The 26449-nt window shown below is 47.5% G+C and overlaps 1 protein-coding gene, 1 long non-coding RNA gene and 1 pseudogene across 2 annotated transcripts in view; 2 read left to right on the forward strand and 1 right to left on the reverse strand.

Moving 5' to 3' along the window:
* The window catches only part of LOC142860813 (uncharacterized), an 18015-nt gene extending 5815 nt beyond the window's left edge, over window positions 1–12200 (reverse strand). The window contains exons 1-2 of the long non-coding RNA XR_012912405.1: window positions 12119–12200; window positions 11465–11606 (exon numbers count right to left, since the gene is read on the reverse strand). This is a non-coding gene — a long non-coding RNA (uncharacterized LOC142860813). The remainder of the gene's footprint in view (window positions 1–11464; window positions 11607–12118) is intronic.
* On the forward strand, window positions 806–25082 carry Slc36a3 (solute carrier family 36 member 3). The gene is made up of 10 exons (XM_075992560.1): window positions 806–960; window positions 3802–3892; window positions 6292–6380; window positions 9493–9588; window positions 14037–14121; window positions 15771–15989; window positions 18215–18310; window positions 18715–18881; window positions 22522–22691; window positions 24814–25082. The coding sequence occupies exons 1-10, from the start codon at window positions 806–808 to the stop codon at window positions 25080–25082; spliced, it is 1437 nt and encodes a 478-aa protein (XP_075848675.1).
* Window positions 25083–25352: 270 nt separating this feature from the next.
* On the forward strand, window positions 25353–26094 carry LOC142860814 (peptidyl-prolyl cis-trans isomerase A pseudogene; annotated as a pseudogene).
* The last annotated feature ends 355 nt before the right edge of the window (window positions 26095–26449 follow it).

Genomic DNA, 26449 nt, shown 5'->3' on the forward strand with positions numbered 1-26449 from the left:
AAAATATTTATTTATTATGTATACAATATTCTGTCTGTGTGTATATCTGCAGGCCAGAAGAGGGCAGCAAACCTCATTACAGATGGTTGTGAGCCACCATGTGGTTGCTGGGAATTGAACTCAGGACCTTTGGAAGAGCAGGCAATACTCTTAACCGCTGAGCCATCTCTCCAGCCCCACAACAGCTTTTTAAAAGTATACGTTTACCTGCTTCCTGATCAGGTGGCCATCCACGCGGTCCTCCTCTACAGAGGATCTGAGCGGTTGGCATTTGAGCTGACACAAACCATTGTTCACCTCCAGCATGAGTCGCTGGGACAAGTGACACTCTGCATCCTGGGCAGCCGCTTATTGCCTGGACAGCCTCCATTGTGAGGTAGCTGTGGCTTGTTCCCTGCCAGAGGCAACAAACCTTGAGCCTGAGCCCACAGCCAGACGCAAGAACTTCCAATCTAAAGATCCCTTCCTTCTCCCAGTCAGTGTCCCTTGGAGGCCACGGCATCAAGGGCTGAGCTGGGAGACAGGCTGGAAGTCTACAAGTCCTGGCAGGTGTCAAGGCAATCCTGAAGGGGACCGGTGACTCTGCCCTAGGTGCCTCAGGAGCCTGGAGAGGCACCCTCGGGCCCAGGTTCTCCAGTCACTGTCCTCTGACTCCCACATCCTGGGTTTCACCCAGGGCCTGGAACACCCAGGCATCGGGAGCCAGCATCTGAGACCTGCTGGATGGCTTCTCCTGATGAGAGCCCACTGAGGGCTGGCTCCAGCCTACTGTAGCTGAGTGCTGTACCTCTGGTACCTGTTCACCATGGTAAAGGCGTCTCTGCTTAGAAAAGACGGCAACTGTGAGTGGAATTTTTTCAGCGTGCCTAAGAACTCCTCACAAAGCAGCAGCAGTAGCAGCAGCAGCCAGAGAACCGTCTCCCCCCAGAAGGACCCTCAAGGGGAAGTCGATGGACTACTGTGAGTGATCCCATCACCCTTCCAGGGCAAGTACAGCCGGACCCCAGCTCCAAAGGCCCTCCTCATGCTCCCTGGTGACACAGCAAAGCTCCAGAACCTAGGAATGTTGACTGTAGCTCTGGAGAGCTGTCTGGGAATGCCACACTTCCCAATTCTTGCAAAGAACCCAGATAAAGCAGCTGTCTGCAACCTGAGCTGCAGGCCAGAGAGCGCATCCCTGACACTAGGAGGGTATTCTCTGTTTCTGGTCTATCCCAGTCCATCACTCCCACAGACATAGATCTTCCTGTAAACAAAGGATCACCCAATTACCCCATGTTCTATTTTTACTGCCCCAAACTCGGACATATAAAAGATTCTCTCTAGACAGAGTCTCACTCTGTAACCCAGACTAGCCTCAAATTTGCAATCCTCCTGCTTCAGCTTCCTGGGTGCTAGGATTACTATAATGCCTCAGCCCTGACAAGCAATGGTGATATTTTGTATCCAATCCTAAAATGCCATTTATATAAAACATATAACTACTTATTTGGTGTGTCTTTGAAAGTATATAGACACTATATACTATAGACAGATATAGATAGAGCTCAGGGCTACAGCCCTTGCCCACTATGCACAAGGACTTGGGTTCTAGAGATAGGGAGAGAAACAGAGAAAGAAAAGTGAAAAATACACACACACACACATATACACACACACACACACACACGCATGGTGGCAACCAGGGTTTCTGAGGAAGAGATGTGGTAGGCCAGGAGACAGACAGGAGAGTGAGCAGTTTACACACACATGCACACACACACACACACGCACGCACACACGCCCGCATGCACGCACAGTAGCAACCATGGTTTCTGAAGAAGAGATGAGGTAGGCCAGGAGACAGACAGGAGAGTGAGCAGTTTAAACACACACACATGCATGCACACACACCCACACACACATGCACGATAGCAACCAGCTTTATTCACATGGAAAAGAGTAAGTGGCAGGAGATATTTTCCAATAATTGTAGTTGATAAGAAATTACTGTATAGAAAGACTGGTGTCCCAGAATTCTTCTGAATAAACTGTGTAGTGATATTTCATTTATATTTTAATAAATACAGCTTGCCTGAAGATCAGAGAGTAAAACAGACCCACTGGTCAAACTTACAGACTAGGTAGTAGTAACACATACTTTTAATCCCAGTAGCCACATTAGTTGCCATAGAAACTGGGTGGTGCATGCCTTTAATCCCAGCAGTGCACGCCTCTAATTCCAGAACTGGAGAGGATTATAAAACAGGCGGAGACAGCTCTCGGTCTCAGTCTCATTCTGAGATTCCTGGATTCAGGATTGCCATTTTCAGACTGGGGTTGATGTAAGAGTCAGTAACTGGCTGTTTGGCTTTTTGGATCTTCAGGTTGAACCCCAATTTCTCTCTCTGAGTTTTTAATTAGTCGTGCTTCAGTAACAGAGATGCTAAAAGTGATGCGGGTGAATGAACATGCCTACATCTCTCCCACGTTACTAGAGAGACGGAAAGCAGGTGTGGACCTTCCTGCGGCCTTCACCCTGAGTCAGGAACACTGTCAGATTTCCTGTGTGGCTCGTGCCTCCTTTTGGCCTCCTCCAGTCATCCCAGTTAGAAGGGGTGCCACTGCCAGTTTAAACCAGGCCCCTGCTTGCTCTTCCAAGGAGGTCCAGTGGTAACCCTTAACTCTGTTCTCACGCTCTGTGACAGCCATTCTTCCCAGTCTGGCTAGCAGCTGCTGGCATAGGAGTGAAGAGCACGTGGAACCCTCAGGCCTAGCATTCCCTGGGCACGTAATCCTCAGTACTCACAGTACTGTGCACAGTGGCAACGGCTGTTAAACTTTGCCTTTTATCCACATCGGTGCATAGCATGAGTCTATATTATGTAGCCGTTTGTAGAGATCTGTGTGTATTTATTCAATGAATATTGGTTAAATCGATGTAGGAAGGGCTGGATGGAATCAGTAAATTCTTTATATATTCTACACAATCACTGTACTTTCTCTAGTAAGTTAATGATCTGATAAGCAGACATGGCGGCATTCCAGCTTTCGGAGGTGGAAGCAGGAAGATCAGGAGTCCAGTATCACCCTGGATAGCAAATTTGAGACTATCCTGGGTTGGTTACTTAAGACTCTGCCTCAAATGACAAAAATCTTTAAAATTTTAAATTAAATTAAAAAGATCTGCCAACAAATAGTCTACAGATTGGAGCAGTGGCTACTGATGTCTTCACTGTCTAATGTTAGCAGTGTATAGGCCTCAATGATTGTTATTTGGGAGAATAAACCCCAAGGAGTCTCCCAAGTGGTGGCAATTTCTATTTGCTTCCCCTTCAGAGTTTCCTGCTTGTTGAGCCTCCTGAACTGGCACAGCCGTGGATCACCTGATCTAGGACAGTACCCTGGGACTGAGAGTCATGCTAGAGTGCACACACCTGGTTCTGTCCTCTCCCAACACACACACACACACACACACACACAGAGACAGAGACAGAGAGAGACAGAAACAGAGAGAGAGAGAGAGAGACAGAGACAGAGACAGAGACAGAGACAGAGAGAGAGACAGAGAGACAGAGAGAGACAGAAACAGAGAGAGAGAGGGAGACAGAGAGACAGAGACAGAGAGAGAGAGGGAGACAGAGAGAGAGACAGAGACAGAGAGAGAGAGGGAGAGAGGTGCTGGGGCGGGGAGCCAGCCCTGCCTCGCCTTTCCCTTCTATTTCCTCTCCTCTTCATTTTCCTCCCCTCCCCTCCTTCCTCCTGCCCTTGCCTCCCACCCCTCCCCCACAATATCCTCTTCTCTCACTTTCTCCACCACAGGTTTATGCAAATCTTTATCCACCTGCTGAAAAGCAACATTGGCACAGGGTTCCTGGGGCTTCCCCTGGCTGTGAAAAATGCCGGCTTGTTGGTAAGAGACTAGAAACCAGACTCATCCTAACTGCGGTAGGGGTAGAACAGTCTCTAGACCTCTGTGATGGGTGACCCCGAGGGACTGGGCTCTGCAACAGCAGCTGTGCCCATCAATTTCCAACCAGTAACCAACCAGGAAACACACTGGTCGCTCCTGGAGAGGGCAGCCATTACTCCCGAGTCCAGGGGTACACGCAGGATCCCCATTTACCTCCTCCGCTCCAGCCCCTGGGGTGTCAGGTCGCACACCTCCCTTTTACACTGCACTGACCTTGTCCCTGTACACTTGCATGTGTGTGTGACCCCTGTTTCCTACCGCCTGATGAAGTGCCAAGTTATGCCGGAAAGCTGCGACAAGAGGCTCTCCAGGTCAAGGCCAACCTAGACTCTGTAGTGAGTTTCGAGGCAGCCTGGGCTACATAGCAAGACTGTCTCAAGAAGAAAACAAAACAAAATACCCACAAGGGTGGAGGATGTAGCTTAGTTTCAAGAGCAGTGGCATAAAAGCCTGGGTTCAATCCAAAGCACTGAGAAATAAAAATAAGGATAAAACCACCTGATGGTACATGAGCTAGGATCTAGGCGTGGGAATAAGCATGTCCCTAGAGTCCCCATGTCCCCTACACCCAGATGACACATCTTCTGGCTTATGTCCCCTCTTAAAAACGTACTACATCCTACACACGCGAAAGCTGTACCTTACACATGTCTCCCCTGGAGTCCTTAGGGGGCTTGCAGAAGTCTAGCATACTCGCTCTGAATTTGTGATTAAAAAAAACCCACATGGCCACCAGGTGGTAGCAGACGCCTTTAATCCTAGCACTCAGGATGCAGAGGGAGGGGGAATCCATAGAGCAAGTTCCAAGATAGCCAAGACTGTTTCACAGAGAAACCCTGTTTTGGGGGAAAACAAAAACAAAAACAAAAAAGCAAAAAAAAGAACCACATGCCCTTCCACCTCATCCTCCCCACAGTCCCCCTCGGGAGACCTGCACACAGAAAGCCCCAATGGTGCCCATGAGGACAGGTTGGTGCCACGTGTAGAATTTCTCTTTAGCCCGCTTGTCTTCTCCAGGCCTGAGAAGTGGCCCCTTGTTTCCTCCCACCCCAGCCAGAGGGTGGAGCCTCTCCTTCAGAGCCCTCCAGGTTCTAGATGTCTGCAGAAGAGCATTAAACCCATGTGGCCTCAGCCTGACTGCCTTAGCCAGCATGCTCCGTGGTGCCCTGCTAGCTCTTTAGACTGCCCTCTGTGCCCCCGAGAGTTGTCGGGTGATGTGAAGACCCTCCATCCGCCTCTGATGGTGGCCTGTACAGAGAGTCATTCTAAGAACATGCCTGGCCCCGGGGTTAAAGGTTGCAGACAAGGCAGAGGTCCTGCCATGTGGAGGCTGCCTCCTAGTGGGGCTAACAACACTCTTGACCCCTCATTTGTTCCTTTGTGACAATGATGTCACACAGGACCTATCTATAGTCTCACAGTGTGCCCTTCGGTCACATCCGGAAGATTGATGCACAATCAGTCAACCTTGCTTCTTAAATGGGGTCCGATAAGCAGACTTGCAGAAGAAGCAATCCTCAACCGGAGAGTGTTCTGCGCCAGCTCCACTCCCCACAATAGTCTGCAATGTCCAGGAACAGCTTCAATGGTCACATATTGGGGGGGATGGTCGCTGTCCAGGGGTGCAGCCCCCACACCCTGCATTGGACAAGGTGGCTCTTCACAACAGACCCACCTGCCATAGTGTCCCTGGGGCCTGCTGATTAATGATTCTGAGTGAAGAGCACTACATCACAAAAAGAACCTTGGTCTTTAAGACTCTTAAAAGCCAGGGCTAAGGTGTGTAAAGGAATTAAGTTAGCATGGGAGTTTTGGAAGAGTATGCCTGGAAGCCGATGAAAAGGGCCTGGGCTGTGTGAGGGGGTAGGCTCATTGTCCCTAGAAGAACCCTAGCCAGTGTGGGGCAACCCCTCAGCAATGACACTAAATAGGATGTTTGAACACAGCCTCCAAGGGCAGAGGACATTGAACTAACTGCTCATCATGGGCAACTTCCAGTTGGTTAGTTAGCCAGTTGTTGGTTGATTGGCTGGCTGGCTGGCTGGCTGGCTGGCTGGCTGGCTGGTTGGTTGGTTGGTTGGTCACAGGGTCTTAGACATAGCTCAAGCTTGCCTCAAACTCACAGTGATCCTCCTGCCTCAGCCTAAGCGCCAGCATTATTGACATGTGCCTCCATATACAGCAAGTTTTCTGTCTGCTTGGGGTCAGTGCTGGGACGGACTCCAGAGTGTCACACACGCTAAACAAGCCCAGCTAGAGACTTTCATTCTACTGCACGAGGGCTAGGCTGTGGATGGAGCCAGATGTCATCTCACTGTCTTCCTGTCCTGTCCCTCTAGGTGGGGCCTGTCAGCCTCTTGGCCATCGGGGTCCTCACCGTGCACTGTATGGATATCCTGCTGAAGTGCGCCAGTCACCTCACTCAGAGGTCAGAGTCCACATCTCTCACCCCATGGGCTCCATTCCAGGGCTCCATTCTCTGGTCTATCGCTTCTGCTGCTCTGTAAAGATGTGTTGATGCTGCATTTGTTTAACTGTGTAAAGATGTGTTGCTGTTTCACTTGCCTGCCTAAGGCACCTGATTGGTGTAATAAAAAGCTGACGGCCAATAGCTAAGCAGAGAAGGGATAGGTGGGGTTGGCAGGCAGAGAGAAAAGGGGAGCCAGCCAGTCAACTGGGGGTAAGATGACTGGAAGCCAGCCAGTAGTAGGGGAGCAACCAGATACAGAGGAAGTAGGAAAGCAGGGTCTCATATAGCCCAGGTTTGCCTCCAAGTCACTATGAAGCTGAAGATGTCTTTGAATTCCTGACCCCCCTGCCTTCACCTCCCAAGTTCTAGTAGGCAAGTCATTTGAGTCCATGTCCCTTTAATGCAGTGCTGGGAATCGAACCCAGGGCCTTGCATATGCTAGGCAAACACTCTCGAATGAACTACAGTCCCACCCTCTTGTTTCCTTTTCCTCTTCCTACCCCAGTACAGGTATGTTGTCAGGGACACTTGTTCCAGGAAAACCCTTTCCAGGCAAGTTAATAAAAGCGAAGAACACAGTTAGCAATGCCGTGAGCAGTCTGCAATGGCTTCCGTCATTAAATGCACATCTAGGGGACTGAAGCGCTGGCTCAGCAGACGGGAAAGCCTACTGCTCTTCCAGAGGACCTAAGTTCAGTTCCAGCATCCACATAATGTAGCTCACAACCGCTGTAACTCCAGCTTCAGGGGATCCAATGCCCTCTTCCGGCCTCCTCCATTGGTACCTGAACTCATGTGCACGTGCTCACGCAGAGACACAAGTGTATCCATCTGAAATCCTAAAACAAAAACCTCTGAGAACCGGAGAGATGGCTCAGTGGTTTCTTTCTCTGAAAGAAAAATAAAAGTACCAAGAAAATACAGAATACTGAGCTCCTCAGAACCCAACTATGTCCTTGGATGTATGTCCTTGGAAGTGAGGAAATGCCTGAAATGGAAGTCAGAGCAGGGGCAACTCAGAGGCGGAGGCAGGAAGACTGTCAGTCCCAGGCCTGCCAGGGCTATAGCATGAGCTTTTCTGAAGCAAGGATAGTAAGTAAAACTTTCCATAGGATGTGGATGTAGCTCAGTGGCACACAAGCTCAGTCTCCAAAACTGATCATAAAGCCAAATAAACAGACCGAAAGAGTGGACGTGCAGGAGTGTGTGCGGCCACATTAAACCCGGAGAGCCCTTTTAGCTCATAAAACAGGTCCTACATCAGGGTTTCTGCTCCTTCAGCAGTCATGTAAATCGTGTGATTCTCTCGAGCCAAGAGCGTTGCAAGATTTCTGTGCTCCTCCGGGCAGCCCCCTGGGATAGAGCCTGTTTTTATTCCCATTTTAGAGGTGAATACATTTAGGCTAAAATACCTTGCCCTGGGTCACACGGTTGGGAAATGGCAGAGCTGGTCTTTGAAGACCTGTCTGACTTCATTCTTTAAAAAAAAAAAAATAGTTCTCTGAAATTTTCATACAAAGTAATTTGATCATATTCACCCTCCTTCCCTGGTTCCTTCTGGATCCACTTCCTTCCCCGTTCTATACGCTATACTTCCCTCCCACTCTATACGACCCCTTTTTGTTTCTTTTCATTTCTTTTTGCTTTTATTTTTTTCCTTCCTTCCTTTCGTTTTATTACTAAACCCATTCTTAACCACCAGTGGATCTCTGAATGCCCCCCCCCAAGCCCTCTGGGCCTCCACACCTCCTGCAGGCACCAACTCACCCCCAAGCCCTCTGGCCTCCATACCTCCTGCAGGCACCAACTCACCCCCAAGCCCTCTGGCCTCCATACCTCCTGCAGGCACCAACTTACCCCCAAGCCCTCTGGCCTCCATACTTCCTGCAGGCACCAACTCACCCCCAAGCCCTCTGGCCTCCATACCTCCTGCAGGCACCAACTCGCCCACAGCTACATCAGTCTGGCTTTGTCCTTTGGCTAGTGGTGTCTTTCCTTTCTCTCTGACATCAACATTTTAGGACAATGGTCTTTTATCTAACTAGGGCCTTTTGCCATTTTGTTTTGGTTATTCCCCAGATTGCCTTTAACTCTGTGTGGTCCAGAATGAACCTGATCTCCAGATCTCCTGCCTACCCTCACATTCCTGAGATGACAGACACACACCAGGTCCAGGGGATGCTGGTTTAGAAGGCTTCATAAAAGTCCTGAGCCTCCTCTCTGTCCCCCGGCCCTGTAGTTAGCACTGTGCACGTGGCATCTAGCCAACAGCAGCTGTTCCTCTCCACTCCCACCCAGGACCAGAAGTTCCTACTGCTGAGTCACCCATTCCCCCTCAGAAAGGAAGAGATCACCTTCTCAGGGGCTCCCAAACCTCAGTGTAAAGTTTACATTGTAAACTGAAACAGTCACAGGCTGGGCACGCCCACTCTGCCTTTTCTCCCACCTCTTCTGCTCTGCTTCCTTAAACCAGTGCACAGATACTGCTTAATCCAAAGGACAAAACCAAAGAGATCTAACCAAATAATGTTTTTTTTTTAAAAAAAAAAAAGATGCGTTTATTTATCATGAATACAGTGTTCTGTCTGCATGAATGAATAAGACCAGAAGAGGGCACCAGATCTCATTACAGATGGTTGTGAGCCACCCGTGGTTGCTGGGAATTGAACTAGGGATCTCTGGAAGAACAAACAGCCAAGTGCTCTTAACCACTGAGCCATCTATCTCTCCAGCCCCCAAATAAAGTCTTTAAAGCATGCTGCTGAGTGCATGCCTGAAGGGAGGTGGGAGAAGAAGAATCAAGAGTTCAAAGTCGTACCCAGATGTACAAATCCACCCTAGTCTACATGAGACCCTATCTCAACATTTAAAAAAAGCATAAAGCATAAGTGTATAAAAATTGTATACGCTAATAATTAACCTCTGAAAGTTGCACCAATGGCACTACTATTAGAAACTTCACAGAGCACTCCACACTGTCACACACATACACAACAGTCACCAACTCAGGCACATACTATACCTTCAGCAAAAGTGTCTTAACTTACGTATCCTTTGCCTTTCACCCTAGGCTGCAGAGGAGTTTTGTGAACTATGAAGAGACCACGATGTACAGCCTGGAAACATGTCCAAATCCTTGGCTGAGGACACACTCAGTGTGGGGCAGGTACTGGTCACAAACACAGTGATGAAACCGTGATCGCATCCCCTGCCTGCCCTGCCTTTATGTCTGCTCCCACGTGCTTTTTTATTTTATGTTCAATTATATCTGTCCATGTGTTTATATGTGAGCATGTGCACATGAGTGCAAGTTCTCAAAGGTATCAGATCCTCTGGAGCTGGAATTATGGGTGGTTATAAACCATCTGATGTGGGTGCTGAGAACTGAAGCTGGGTTCTCTGCAAGAGCACCTGCTCTTACTGAGCCCTCTCTCCAGCCACAAGTTTTTAAGTAGATATGCCGTCTTTGGAAACTATTGGGCAAGACAGAGGATCTCCCCATGGCCTCAGCCCTACCTCCTTCTTCATCATGGTTCATAAATATCCCTTCTGGGGCTGGAGAGATGCCTCAGCAGTTAAGAGCACTGGTTGCTCTTCCAGAGGACTTGGGTTCAATTCTCAGCACCCATACGGCAGCCCATAACTTTCTGTAACACCAGTTTCAGAGAATCTGACACCTTCACACAAATGCACACAAAAAATAAATTTAAGTAAGATTTTAAAAATAAATAGCCCTCCCAAGGCTATCTTTTTCTGTGCATGTCAAGAAGTGTCTGAGTGTGAAAAGGTATGTGTTAGTTGTGTTTTTCTTTTTGAATGGAAGGAAGGAAGGAAGGAAGGAAGGAAGGAAGGAAGGAAGGAAGGAAGGAAGGCAAGAACGCATATAGCCAGGGAGACCTTGAGCTTGCTAAGAAGCCAAGGATGACTTTGAACTTCTCATACACCACCAAGCTGGGTTAATAGAGGACTGAGAAGTGAAGCTTTATAAACACTAGGCTAGAACTCTACCAGCCGAGCTACAGCCCCAGGCCTAGTTCATTTTATGTTTTCTTGTATGTTGCTTGGAATCATGTGTGTAAACTTGGAATTCATTTTGCTTGCTGGCTTGCCTATTTGTTCTTTTGAGACAGGGTCTTCTGCTTATTAAGCTGGCTTCAAACATGCTTTGTAACCTCAAGATGACCCTGAACTCCTGACCCTTCTCCTCCTTCCCAAGTGCTGGCTGCGCACTTCCACAACTAGCCGGAAACTAGATTATTTTTATCTAACCGTGTAACAGTTACCTGTCCTGTGCTGCAACAGAGTATCCGAGGAAAACAAACTGAGGAAGGCAGGAGTTATTTCTGCTCACAGTTCCAAACGATTCTATCTACAGTGTCAGGGACAGCATGGCAGCTGGGACCGGAAAGAGCTGGTCCACACATTGTGTCCAGGGTTAGGAGGCAGAGAGATAAGGATGCTGGTTCTCAGCTCATATTCTCCCTTGCATTCAGTCTGGGATTCAGCACATAGGATAGTGTTGCCCACATCCAATGTGGGTCTTCCCATCTCAGTTAACTTATTTTTGTTTGTTTGTGAGTTCCAGGACAACTACACAGAGAAACCCTGTCTCAAAAAACAAAAACAAACAGAAAAGAGCTAGGCATGTAGCTCAGCAGAATTGGAGGCCCTGGCTTAGATCCTCATCACCACATACTTTGGCACGCATCCGCATGCATGCGCGCGCACACACACGCACACGCACACACACACACACACACACTGGTGGTATGTTCAAAATATTTTTCTGTTTGATCATTGTGGGCCTTCCAACCAATCTTGAATAGGACTCAGAGGGAGACTTCACTGCCCTAGAAAAATGGGGTTGCCAGGGCTTTCACAATAAAATAACACCCCAAAGGTACAGAAGACCCCTGTAGTGGAGGAACAGAGACATCCCAAGACCCTTCAATGAGGCCTTCTCTGACAATCCTTCTCCAGGCAGTGAGCCAACACAAAGGGAGCCCTCAAGCGAGTGCTCCGTCCGTACCACCTACCCCTACCTCAGGCTCCTCAGATGGACACTGATCTCCCAGTCAGGAATTGTTCTAGTCATCAGCCAGATGAGGTCAGCATCTGTGTCTGATGACATCTTAAGCAGCTATGTAGTGCAGAAACAGCCCTTGGATTTCACTGGACCCATGCCTGTTGAGATGGAAAATTATACAGTTCAGAGAAGATGAACAAGCCGCTGAAGCTACACAGGAATCTAGTGTCGGAGCAAAGACTAGAACTCAAGATCTCTCTCCTCTCCAGCCATCAGGATTCCCTTGTCCCATTTCTTTAGAGTTCAGTAACTGAGGAAAGTTAGAAACACTTGGAGGGAAGTCTCACTTCAACCAGGGATTCTTCATTTTCAGGGTGTGAAGAGGAACTCAGCGGCTTGAGCAAGACCTGCCTGCCCCAAATAGTTAGCAATCATGGATGGATGCTCAGCCTTTAAATGGACAGTCAGTGGGGAACTTCATAAAGGAGGGTGCAGCGATGCCCCCGTCACACCGGCCCATGTCACAGGTGTCTTGGGATCAAATAGGGTGTATAAAGATCCAATCTAGTGTCCTGTGATAGAATAGGGTCTATAAAGATCCAATCTGAAATCCTCTTGCCATTGGAAAAAAAAATCAGTGAAGAAGCCTCATCTAATCAAACCTCCTGACCTGAGATCAGCTCACGAGAAACCTCCAAGGATAAGACCAAGATAAACGACGCCCATGGTCAGCCGGACCTGGAAAACAGACAGTCTGTCCACTCGGGGTACCACCAAAAAAGTAAAAGTTGCAAGACAAAAAGAAAAACAGAACTGGGCTGTAGCTTAGGGGTGGAGCACCTGCCAAGTATGCAGGGGGCCCTGAGTTCAATACCCAGTACCAGAAAACAGGAACCAACTAAACAACGAACGAACCCCCCCGCACACACAAAGTAGGAAGAATATGGCAATTTTTCAAATTTAAGCATTGCAATAAAGTGTAATGTAGAGCCTTGCCTGGAACCAACTTCATGAAGGCGTGTCACTAAATCCTAAAGTCGTGGGTGTGAAGGGTACATGTATGAAGAGAGACCCAAAACCACAGGCCAACAGGGAGTTGGCCTCCAGTGAGTTAAAAGAGGAACAGTGCTGCTGTTTCAGGATGCTGCTTGGGGAACTCTCAGAAGTCTAATCTGGAGGAGATGGCCACACAAAGAGCATGTAGGCAGTTCATAACAAGGCCAGCCCGAAATGGATGGAGCTAGAAAACATCATTTTGAGTGAGGTAACCCAGACCCAGAAAGAAAATTATCACATGTACTCACTTATAGGTGGTTTTTAAACATAAAGCAAAGAAACCAGACTACAAATCACAATCCCAGAGAATCTAGACAATAATGAGGACCCTAAGAGAAAGACAGACATACATGGATCTAATCTACATGGGAAGTAGAAACAAACAAGATCCCCTGAGTAAATTGGGAGCATGGGGACCATGGGAGAGGGTTGAAGGGGAGGGGAAAGGTAGGGAGGGAAGCAGAGAAGAATGTAGAGCTCAAATAAAATAATAATAATAATAATGCCAGCCTGGACTTTCCAAAATAACCTAGTGTAAATTAGCTTCACACACTGCCTTTAATCCCAGCACTCAGGAGGCAGAGGCAGGCAGATCTCTGTGAGCTCTGGTCTACAGAGCTAGTTCCAGGACAGCCAGGACTATGAAGAGAAACATGGTCTCAGAAAAACAAAACAAAACAAAAAACTAACAAGTACACCACATGCACGCAAAATTCTCCATGTTGCTGGGGGGGGGCAGGGAAAAAGGCTAAAGAGGTACAGCTAAGTACAACATACAGCCTTGGAAGTCTTTTAACAAAAGTAAAAGTTAAGTCAGGTATAGTGGTGCACCTGCAACCCCAGCACTTGGGAGGTAGAGGCAGGAGAATTAGGAATTCAGAGGCAGCCTGACCTACATAGGGAGCCTTGGCTAAATGAGACCAGGCCCCCCAAAAAGAAAACAGTATTTGTGAGGTAACTAATATATCTAAAATTTAGACCATATATTTGGTGCTGAAGTTGATTTCTGTCTATCTAGGATTAAGAAAAATCTGCCTGAGGTATTCCAAGGAGAAGTTTCATGACTTTCAAAATTATCATTGAAATGATTCTAAAGGAGTGTGTGTGTTTTGTTGTTGTTGGTGGTGGTGGTGGTATGTGTGTGTGAGCGCGCGTGCTTGTGCATGTGTTGAATATATATGCCCAGAATGTAAATCAGGTCAAAGGTAACTACTCAGACATTCACTAGAGTGTATGGATGTGGATGGTGGTGGTGATGTCAGCACTGTTGGGGTAGAAGCTAGAAAATCAGGAGTTCAAGGTCACATTAGCTACCTGGCTAATGAGAGGCCAGCCTGGGCTACACGAGGCCCTACCTCAAAAAACAGAACAGAGCCTAAAGCCAGAGTTTATGGGTATTAATCCTGCCATACTATCAGCTTCTTCTGAGGGGCTGAAATCTTTCAAAATACAATCATCAGAAATGATGGCTTTGGAAATGAAACCCATTCTAAACAATAACTCCTTTCCCTCGCTGTCCTCTTCCTTCCCAGGTACATTGTGAGCTTCCTGATGATCGTCACTCAACTGGGCTTCTGCAGCGCGTATTTCATGTTTATGGCAGACAATCTACAGCAGGTAAGGAGGGCTCTTCTGGGTAGAGTGGGAGGAGAGGGGACCTCCCAGTGCTGGGGCTGTCGGTGGGACCATAACATCTGAGCCCATCTGCCCCATATTAGACCACAGTTGGGACCAAAGCAGAACCAAAGCCCCTCCTCCTTCCATCTGGAAAACATAGATGAAATCTACCTTAGGGCTAGCAAGCTGTCACCTTCCCCTCATCATGTTCCTAACATGAGACAAGTCAGTGAGAGCATTTCTTTATGGCTTTGCGGGACAGAGGGGTACACCCAGCCATCCCGGAAGAAGAGTGAGCCGTGTAACTAACAGAGGGCCTGGTGGAGGAGCGGCTTAGCTCCCAGCCCTGCCCAGCTTCAACCGCTGAGTCTAAAGAGGATGTAACTGAACCCTCTTCTCTAGTCATGTGAGGGGAAACAAAAATTGCCACTTCAAGGGGGAATTAAAGATTGTCTAGCAGATAAAAAGACCGTTAAGTCTTTGGGCTTTAGGATGCCCAGGGTTTCCGGTTGTCAGAATCACATACACTACTGTTAAGGTGGCTAGAGTTACCAAATAAAAACACAGGACACCTAAAACCAGACACGGTGGCTCACATCTGTAATGCCAACACCTGGAAGGTAAAAGCAGAGTGATCAAAAGTTCAAGTCTGAGGTTGGCATCAGATATATAAGACTATATCTCAAAATGTGGGAGGGGGTTAAAGGCATAGCTCAGTCAGTAAACTGCTTGTCTTTGCGAGCACAGGCCGTGGGTACCATCCCCCAGAACCCACATATAATAAAGCTGGGCTTGGAGGCACGCAGCTACCATTCCAGTGCTGAGGAGACAGACAGATGGGTGTCTGCTGAGCCCTGGATGGCCAGCCTAGCCCAGCATACCCAGTACCAGGTTAACAAGAGACCCTGTGCCCAAAAACAAGGTGGGAAAACCTGGGAAATGATCCCGAGTTTGTCCTCTGGAGCCCCCAGTCCCCAAGGAACACATATACGTAAGTGCACAGACTCCCAGAAGACACTCAGCTATGGAGCTGGAGAGATGCCTCAGCAGTTAAGAGCATCTGTTGCCCTTTCAGAGGACCCAGACCTGGGTTCAGTTCCCATCACCACGTAGTGGTTCACAGTCATCTGTAACTCCGGTTTCGGGAGATCTGACTCCCTCTTTAGACTTCTTCCAACATGCGGCATGTACACGATCCACTTACATATATACAGACAAAACACTCACACAATAAAATTAAATAAATTTAAATTTTTATCTGAAATTACTTTTAGATAAAAACCTAAAATTATTTATTATTTTCATGTGTATGAATGTTTTGCCTACATGTATGTGTGTGCACTATATGCCCATGGATGTCAGAGAAAGGTGCTGGCTTCCCTGAAACTGTGAGCCATCGCATGGGTACTGGGAGTTGAACTCCAGTCCACTTTAAGAGCAACCAGTGTTCTTAACTTCTGAACCACCTCTCTTGCCTCTCAAATATATGTTTTCAAAGGCATCTGGTTATATTGAAATTTTACACAAGTCGTGAATAATATCGTTCTGCTGGGGCAGTGGGTCGTCAGTTGATCGACTGAAATCCTGATTGAAGCGGTTCTTCATGACTCAGGGTTGATGTCCCGCCTTTCACTGTGCCTCTTTGGCAGATTGTGGAAGAAGCGCACTTCACCTCCAACATCTGCCAGCCCAGGGAGAGCCTGGTGATGATCCCCGTGCTGGATGCTCGTTTCTACATGCTCACCATCCTGCCCTTCCTCATCCTCTTGGTGCTTGTCCAGAACCCGAAGGTGCTGTCTGTCTTCTCTACCTTGGCTACCATCACCACCCTGGGCAGCCTGGCTGTGATCTTCAAGTATCTCATTCAGGTCTGTGTCTGAAGCCACCCAGAAGGGGGTCAAGGTCCAAGGCTTCCAAGGCATGGCAGCGTTGTGAGCCTGGTGGGGAAGTGGTCAGTCTCCCTGCCCTGGGCCTAGATGATTTCTAGAAATACTTCTGTCCCACAAGCTGTGAATTAGGCATGATTATCAACACCCTCATATTTAGCATCAGGGTCATATCCAAAAATTGAATCACTAAGGAATTTGGCAATTCTGTGATCAGGTGTTGTTTGAACAGATGGGGATTTGGGTCTCGATAACAAGAGATAAAGAAGGATGTCATATTCTCCATCACTTCAATGAAATAACAAGAGATATCACAGTGTAGAGATTGAGAGAGGGCAGAAGGTAAAGTGCTTGCTGTCCTAGCATATGGACCTGAGTTGCCATGCCCAGTGCCCTGCCAGTTGGGTCAGCTGGTTTCCTGCCCATCATTGGCCTATCATTCCACCATTGTTGCTTCATGTCTTTGAGCATGGAAGTCTCTGGAATTATATTAGTGTCCTGTTGCTGCTATAACAAATAACTACAAATCTGGAAAGATAAAAGAATAAATCAATAAGACAAAACAAAACGAAAGCCCAGAGTCTTATGTAGCCCAGGTTGGCTTTGTAGCTAAGGGTGACCTTGAGCTTCTGATTCTCCTGTCTCCATTTCCCAGTGCTTGGCACCCACTGCACAACCCCAAGTGGAAAGATGGGAAAGAGATGTTAAGGGCAGGAGCAGGGGACGAGCATTGTTACCTGGACTCCATGAGTAGTTTGCCGAATGGCCTTGGGCAATTTCCTTCTTCCCCAGTCCCCACTGCTCCATATTTAAGATGGGAAGACAAACTGTATGGGGTGAGGGGAGAGAATAGAATATTACTGAGCAGCTGGGTGGTGGTGGCACACACCTTTAATCCCAGCACTAGGGAGGCAGAGGCAAGCAGATCTCTGAGTTCAAGGCCAGCCTCGGTTAAAAGCGAGTACCAGGACAGGCTCCAAAGCTACACAAAGAAACTTTGTCGGGCTAGAGAGATGGCTCAGCGGTTACGTGCACTGACTGCTCTTCCAGAGGTCCTGAGTTCAATTCCCAGCAACCACATGGTTACTCACCACCACCTGTAATGATAACCATCTGTAATGAGATCTGGCACTCTCTTCTGGCCTGTAGGCATACATTCAGACAAAACACTGTATATATAATAAATAAATATTAAAAAAAGAAACCCTGTCTCAAAAAGGAATATTACTGAGCACTAAAGAAAATAAAAGGTTTTAATGCTTCTCTCTCTCTCTCTCTCTTCTCTCTCTCTCTCTCTCTCTCTCTCTCTCTCTCTCTCTCTCTCTCTCTCTCTCTCTGTGTGTGTGTGGGGGGGTGTATCTAAAAGGCCAAAAGAGGGTGTCAGAATGACGCCTGGAACTAGAGTTACAGGTGGTTGTGAGCTGTTTGATGTGGGTGCTGGTAACTGAACTCCAGTCCTCTGGAAGAGCAGCAGACACTCTTAACTGCTGGGCCATCTCTCTCCAGGCCAAAGAATGAAATTCTAATAAATGCTGCAACATTCGTAAATCTTTTTTTTTTTTTTTTTTTGGTTTTTCGAGACAGGGTTTCTCTGTAGCTTTGGAGCCTGTCCCGGAACTAGCTCTTTAGACCAGGCTGGTCTCGAACTCACAGAGATCCACCTGCCTCTGCCTCACAAGTGCTGGGATTAAAGGCATGCGCCACCACCACCCGGCCAACATTCGTAAATCTTAAAAGACATTAAGCTGGGTGAAATAACCTCGTGGTGTATGCCTGTAATCCCAGATGGAATAACCTCGTGGTGCACACCTGTAATCCCAGATGAAATAACCTCGTGGTGCACACCTGTAATCCCAGGTGGAGACAAAGACAGGAGGGTCAGGATTTCAAAATCATTCTCAGGGACATACAGAGTTCAAGTCAGCCTGGACTGCAGAAGACTCGGTCTCATAATAAATTAGCTAATTAATTAGAGCACTTTTTTGTTTTTGTTTTTCGAGACAGGGTTTCTCTGTGTAGCTTTGGAGCCTGCCCTGGAACTAGTCCAGGAACTAGACCAGACTGGCCTTGAACACCCACCACCCAGCTAGAACACTTTCTTAAAGATAAGACAGTAACAGTGCTCTTTCTGTGGCCATTGGACGTGACCCGAGATGCCCTCCCCACAGCAAAGCCAGCCAACACCACCCTGCCTCTCTTTTCAGGAGATCCCACGGCACAGCAGCTTGCCTCTGGTGGCAAGCTGGAAGACTTTCCTGTTGTTCTTTGGCACAGCCATCTTCACCTTTGAAGGTATAGGGATGGTAAGAAAGATGAGGTGCCCCACAGGGTGGCCAGCTTTTAGTCCCCATATCACCCTAGCAGTGTTGAGCCCATGAAGCACGATGACTTCCTGGTGACGGGAAAGTCTGAACTAGTGAGGGCCCCTCCCAACCCAGACCACACCTCAAGCTCCCAAGATGAAGATAAAGATGGAAAATTTACTGATTATCCCACACTGAGCAGGGTGTTGGGGCAATAGCAAGCAGGAGACAAGATGAAGGAGCCAGCATCTGGAGGGGGTGTGGCTGTGTGGAGGGTGTGGTCTTGTGGAGAGGTTCCTGATGATTCCATCGACCAGGAGAAGAACACCTGTGCCTGTAAGGGAGCTACACCCATATAATGGCTCTGCTTTTGACCCTGTCTTTCCCAAACTGTCTGCTTCCAGGTTCTTCCTCTCAAAAGCCAGATGAAGAGTCCACAGCAGTTCCCTGCCGTGCTGTATCTGAGCATGTCCTTTGTCATCTTCCTCTACATCTGCCTGGGGACTCTTGGCTACATGAAGTTTGGCTCAGACACTCAGCCTAGCATCACCCTCAACTTGCCCAATTGCTGGTAGGAACCTGCCTGCCTCATGCTTGGTTAGCTTTAGCAGAAGACATGCGCTGCTGTGAACTGTTGACCTTGGCGTTAATTACGATAATGGATGGATGTGGTGACCAGACACTGGGCTCCCTCTCAGTTCCTCTCGGCAGCCTTAAGCATCATCACTGAAAACTCCATAGAACAGATGATGCCACATCAGAGGCTGTCAGTGACCTTCCCAGCTAACACTGTCTAGTGGGAGTGGAGACTTGCGTTCCAAGTTTGACCCTAAAATGCAACGGCCCTAAGAGGGTCCGTTTGGAGCTGTTGATGAAAGAAAGCGAAAACTCCATGGTAGAGCATTTGTGCAGATTGTCTGAGGCCCTAGGTTGGATAAGAATAACAATAATATTTTTTAAATTTTTGAGATAGGGTCTCATGTAGCCCAGGATAACCTCAAACTTCCTTTGTAGCCAAAGATAGCCTTGAATACCTGACCCAACCTGCCTCTTCTTCCCAAATGCTGGGATTACAGGCATGTGCTACCATTACCTGGGACTGCTACTTAGACTCTTGAGTATCCCCAGCTGGAACTCAACCTGGAATCCTTACTCTCAGTCATTTGTTCTTTCATCCATCTATCCAGGAAACACCCAGAGGTGGGATCTTTAGATCCTAGTGACTAAGTACATGTTCTAAAGCTAACTAATAGGATCTGCATTCTGGTTCCTCCATGGCCATGGGTGAGCCTCCCACCCTTCTGTACAGTAAGGCTTACTCACGTGCCTCTTTGTGTCGGTCAGGACAGCGTCATGATGCTCCGATCATGAACCATCACCATGGCTATCACTCAACTGCTTAACTCTTTGTTCACACCAACTCATTATGGGATGGCCCAGGCTCTCTAGTGGATCAGCCACACTCCAGGGTGTTGCTGGTTGTCATGACTAAGAGCCATTGAACGCCACCTGCCCTTCCCAAGCAGCTAGTGCAGCAACTTCAACTACCTTAAGCTAGATGGGAGAAAGATAAGCTTTCCTTCCACCCTGGCAGGAAAGGGCCTGGAAACCTTGGGCGAACAGCCCTCTACTGCACTCCCTGGCAGAGTGTGTGCTGGCAGCGATTGCTTTAATATACAGAAAATGCTAGAAAAGTGTTTGGCATGCAGCGAACTCTGCGGATTATCAACTGTTACCACTGTGATGGGTCCTTACAGGCTTGGGCTCTCAGGTGGGCGGGGCAATGGTGCCATCCATCTTCCCCAAAGCCAGAGCAGTAAAATAAGGAAAATGTCACCAGACCCACCCTCTTCACTATGCCCTGCTAATGACCAGATGAGATCATGAGTGTGGAAGCTTTGAAGTTATGCCCTATTTTATGAAAGTGAGATATTATCTTAATACGTGGGTCTTATTCTTCTTGGCCGACTGCACTTCCTCTGGCTATCATGGGCAGAGCCTTTTCATGCGGAAGGTGGCAGCTAAATACATGGGCAGCAAGCTCCGTCAGGCTTTTTACACAGGCTGGTATAAGCCAGCTGGTGAGTGGAGGGAGAGGAATCCACTCTTGGGGGAAGTCTTGAACAAACAACCCTTCTCATTAAAAATAGCAACAATTCCAGTCCAAAAAAGGGGGGGTGATAAGTACACAAAATAACAATTTTATATACAAAAAGGTCCTCAAAATATACATAAGAAATACCAGTTTAAAAAATTACAGTATTGAGGCTGGGGGATAACTTAGCTAAGCATGCTTCTCACAGAAGCAAGAGACCTGAGTTAAGCCTTCAAAACTCACATAAAAATCTGGGTTTGGAGCTGGGCGGTGGCGCACACCTTTAATCCCAGCACTCACGAGGCAGAGGCAGGTGGATCTCTGTGAATTCGAGGTCAGCCTGTTCTACAAAGAGAGTTCCACAGCAGCCAAGGCTAAACAGAGAAACCCTGTCTCAAACACTCCCTCCCCCCACACACACAAAAAATCTGGGTTTGGAGGTGTACATTTGCCATCCTAACACTGGGGAGTGGAGACAAGCAGATCCCTGGAGTGTGCCAAACCAGGGAGCGACCCAGGGCCCACGGAAAGACCCCTCATCAAAAACAAGGTGCCAGCTCCTGAAGAACAGCACCTCTCCATGCTTACACACACATGTGCATATAGGAACACACACACATACTGCAGTGTCAGAGACTGACATGGCCCACATATTATTTTGGCACTTAGAGATGCTGTAGACTAGAACAAAAGGGTGGTATCAACATTTAAAAATCATAGCTGGGGTCTGATGCCTAGCTCAGTGGTTGAGTACTTACATAGCACACACGAGGCTCTGGGTTCAGTCCTCAGGACTACATAAACCACAGTGGTGGCTCGTGCCACTAATCCCAACAATTTCATAATGGAATCTGAAGGTCGTTCTTGACTGCATATCCACCTGGAAACCAGCCTCAATACAGGCTGGGATACGGGGTGAGATTCTGTGTCAAGAAAAAAATTAATTTAAAAATCATTTTTATTTTTGGAGTTGATGTGTAGATAAAGAATATGGGGTGTGCGAGCTATAGATGCTGAGGTAAACAGATGTGGGACATGTGGGTGTTTGTCATATATGCTGAGATATGCAGATGTGAGATATGTGAGCACATCGTGTGTGCTATGATAAGCAGATATATGTGGAGATAGTCTTTGCTGCATTGTTTGTTTCCTTGGCAAAAGACAGAATAATCAGTTTCCCATTAACTGTCAACTAGTTGAAAAACTGGAAAAAAAAATCTCTGTGCTGTTAAATAGAAGTACCAGACATGTGCTTACAGGGAACAACTTTTACAAGAAATATTTTATTGCTTTGAGATGGGATCTCACTGTATAAGCCTTGTTGACTTGGAACTCACTATGCATACCAAGTTGGCCTCAAACTTGTGTCAATCCTCCTTCCTCTGCTTCCCAAGTTCTGCGATCACAGGCATGTCCTACCACATCCGGTTTTATATTTGATGAAATAACAAAGGTCAACAAACAATTCATAGAAACGTGCCACCGTGCCTCTGTGGGTGTATGTGTGGCTCCCCTACTTTCTGTTTTAAAATGTAGGCACAGGGCTGGGAGGATGACTCAGTGGATAAAGTGTTTGCCACCCAAACATGAAGACCCAACTTAGAACCCTGAAACCCCGTATAAGAGCTGGGCACAATGGTGCACGTCTGTAATCCCAATGTTTCTAAGTGAGAAGGAGACAGAGACAGGAGAATCCATGTGGTGCAGCTAGCCTGCACATGCAGTAGTAACAAACGGGACAGACGCTGCTCAGATATGGTAGAAGGCCAGGATGGACACTTGAGGTTGTCGTTTGACCTCCACATGTGAGCCATGGCAAACTCAGAGGGAACTGCAGAGAGAATCAGGGGTAGGGAAGTGGTCGAGCCTGTATGGCTGCTACACTGTGAATTGCATTACACGTACATATGACATAATTTTTCAAATAAAATATTTAAATGAAATACTTGGAGGTTCCTATAGCTCCAGAACTTACAGGAATGCATGGTTCCGTGTCCCCTCTAAGCCAATCTGACCTGAGTCACTGACCCTTGACCTGTGAAGCTTCCAGTGAGTCCCCAGCCACCTTCCTGGAAGCCTGATGGCATCACGCATCCTTTCAATGTTCCGTCTGCAGGTTGTACCAGTCAGTCAAGCTGATGTACTCTGTTGGCATCTTCTTCACCTATGCCCTCCAGTTCCACGTCCCAGCTGAGATAATCATCCCCTACGTCATCTCGAGAGTGCCTGAGAACCGGGTTCTGTTCGTAGATGTGATCGTTCGCACAGCCTTGGTCTGCCTGACCTGTGAGTGGGGGAGGTGATGCTTATTCACCCAAACCTATGACATGTGTCCTACCCCAGTATAGTGCCTACCCCAGCAGCCTTGGCTCCGCCACCTGTCTGTGATCTATAAGATGTTTGTCTCCTTGCTTCTCTTCTTTCCACCTGAAGATGGGCTTAGAAAACACAGAAAGAAAGCCACCCCCAGTCCTCTTGCCTAAGAAGTGGGCACTGACTGAATCATGGGAGAAGGCAAGATTTTTCTTGTACAGCCACTTGCCTACCTGCTGGCCACTGTAATTACTGAAGCGTCTGCCACTCATGCCAACCTAGCATTGCTACCACCTGAGGGAGCAATGGCCCAGGGAAATCATCACATCCCCACATCACACAGCTCCATGACAGATGGGGGATGTGGTCCCTAGAGCCTCTCTCCTTCCCATTTTAGGTGTGATCAAGTCTCTGTGTCATCAATTATTTAATTGTGAAGAAATTTATATATTTAATTGTCCCCCAAAGGGACAATTAGTTGGGCTGATTTGTTAAAGATTTGGGGGTTATTTTAGGACTTCCCCCACCCTCTTTCTTCCTTCACCCACCCCTCTTGTTCACGGCAAACACAGCTTAGGAAGCATTGGAAGAAGGGCTGGGCCATCCTTTTTCTGGAACATTCTAGGGAGAGAGGATCAGAAGAGGTGCCAGGAGGAAAGAGCAAAGGAACTGGGGATGTTTGACCTAGAGAAGTGAGGCTACTGGACTTCTAGTGTTTGATAGAGTACGAGGCAGAAGAGACCCTCAGTGTGTGTGAGAGGGAGATTTGCTGGCTGCCAGACGAGCTCCAGATCCAGTGAGACAGCTGGGCGGTGGTGGCGCACGCCTTTAATCCCAGCACTCGGGAGGCAGAGGCAGGAGGATCTCTGTGAGTTCGAAACCAGCCTGGTCTGGTCTACAGAGCTAGTTCCAGGACAGGCTCCAAAGCCACAGAGAAACCCTGTCTCGAAAAACCAAAAAAAAAAAAACAAAAAAAAAAACAGATCCAGTGAGAGACTCTGTCCCAAGGGATGAGACACAGAGTGCTAGATGACAGAGCAGGACACTTGATTCCCTCTGCTGGCCTACACACTTGTTCACACACACACATATACACACATACACACATACACACATAACATACACACATAAACACACATAACATACATATACACACATAACATACACACATACACATGCTCACACACACATAACATACATATACACACATAACATACACACATATACATATACACACAACATACATATACACACATACACACACATAACATACACACATACACACATAAACACACATACACATATATACACACACATAACATACACACATAAACACACATACACACATAACATACATATACACACATATACACACATAACATACACACATACACATGCTCACACACACATAACATACATATACACACATACACACACATAACATACACACATACACATGCTCACACACACATAACATACATATACACACATACACACACATAACATACACACATATACATATACACACAACATACATATACACACATACACACACATAACATACACACATACACACATAAACACACATACACATATATACACACACATAACATACACACATAAACACACATACACACATAACATACATATACACACATATACACACACATAACATACACACATAAACACACTCACACACACATAACATACATATACACACACCCCTACACACACCCCATTTTTTCTCTACAAAAACAGTAATTTTAAAAAAGGATTGGGGGGCCGGGCGATGGTGGCGCACGCCTTTAATCCCAGCACTCGGGAGGCAGAGGCAGGTGGATCTCTGTGAGTTCGAGACCAGCCTGGTCTACAAGAGCTAATTCCAGGACAGGCTCCAAAGCCACAGAGAAACCCTGTCTCAAAAAACCAAAAAAATAAATAAAAAAATAAAAAAGGATTGGGGGACAGACAGGGAGACAGGGTCTGGAGCCATGGTGCCTGATCTAATCCTTAAACTCCAAAGCCAAGCTTGTTGGGGACTCCTCTCTTTGAAGCACGCCCAGTGAGTCTACTACACTCCCCTCTCTTTCTGCAGGTTTCTCGGCCGTTCTCATCCCTCGCCTGGACCTGGTCATCTCCCTGGTGGGTTCTGTGAGCAGCAGCGCCCTGGCCCTCATCATCCCACCTCTGCTGGAGATCGCCACCTTTTACTCTGAGAACATGAGCTGTGTGACCATTGCTAAAGACATCATGATCAGCATCCTGGGCCTCTTAGGGTGTGTATTTGGGACATACCAGGCGCTCTACGAGATGACTCAGCAGGCCCACCTTTCCATGGCTAACTCCACAAAGGGCTACACATAATTGCCTATTTTTATTTGCATAGCTCTTCCTTCCTCCCATCCTCTGTTGGATTCCCATTATACACGTTTCAAAACCCAGCATCTCTATGCTAATTAGTGGTTTCTTTATCTTCCAAGAGGAACACGGTACTGGTGTGTGGGTCGGGACTGATCCCTGAAAGGTGCCCTGTTATTGGCTTTGGGTTTCTTGGGCAGTTCTTTTGTGCCTTGAAGCCCAAATCAGGCCAAATATTTGATACCATCAGCCTTAAAAAGCCGGGCAAGGGCTTTGCAGACGCCGCTGTCCCCTCTCACCGCTTGCTGCAGCCATGGTCAACCCCACCGTGTTCTTCGACATCGCGGCCGATGGCGAGCCCTTGGGCCGCGTCTCCTTCGAGCTGTTTGCAGACAAAGTTCCAAAGACAGCAGAAAACTTTCGTGCTCTGAGCACTGGGGAGAAAGGATTTGGATATAAGGGTTCTTCCTTTCACAGGATTATTCCAGGATTCATGTGCCAGGGTGGTGACTTCACACGCCATAATAGCACTGGCGGCAGATCCATCTACGGAGAAAAATTTGAGGATGAGAACTTCATCCTGAAGCATACAGGTCCTGGCATCTTGTCCATGGCAAATGCTGGACCAAACACAAACGGTTCCCAGTTTTTTATCTGCACCACCAAGACTGAGTGGCTGGATGGCAAACATGTGGTCTTTGGGAAGGTGAAAGAAGGCATGAACATTGTGGAAGCCATGGAGCGTTTTGGGTCCAGGAATGGCAAGACCAGCAAGAAGATCACCATTTCCGACTGTGGACAACTCTAATTCTTTTGACTTGCGGGCTTCTTACCCACCAGACCATTCCTTCTGTAGCTCAGGAGAGCACCCCAGCCCCATCTGCTCGCAGTACCCTGTAATCTCTGCTCTCACTGAAGTTCTTTGGGTTCCATATTCTCCTCATTCCCCTTCAAGTCTAGCTGGATTGCAGAGTTAAGTTTATGATTATGAATAAAAACTAAGTAAGAAAAAAAAAAAGCCGGGCAAGGCCGGGTGCTGGTGGCGCACACCTTTAATCCCAGCACTTGCGAGGCAGAGGCAGGTGGATCTCTGTGAGTTCGAGACCAGCCTGATCTACAAGAGCTAGTTCCAGGACAGGCTCCAAAACCACAGAGAAACCCTGTCTCAAAAAAAAAAAAAAAAAAGCCGGGCAAGGCGGTGCATGTCTGTGGTTCCAGTGCCAGAGAGAAGGGGAGGCAGGCGGAGACAGATGGAGGCCTAAAGGTCATTGGCCAGTCAGCCTAGCCAAATCAGTGAGTTCAGGTTCATTGAGACACCCTGTCTCCCGAAAATAAGATAGAATGCAATTGAAGAAAGATACCTGATATCAACC

This window comes from Microtus pennsylvanicus, chromosome 11 (assembly GCF_037038515.1).
Source record: "Microtus pennsylvanicus isolate mMicPen1 chromosome 11, mMicPen1.hap1, whole genome shotgun sequence".
Lineage (NCBI taxonomy): Eukaryota > Metazoa > Chordata > Mammalia > Rodentia > Cricetidae > Microtus > Microtus pennsylvanicus.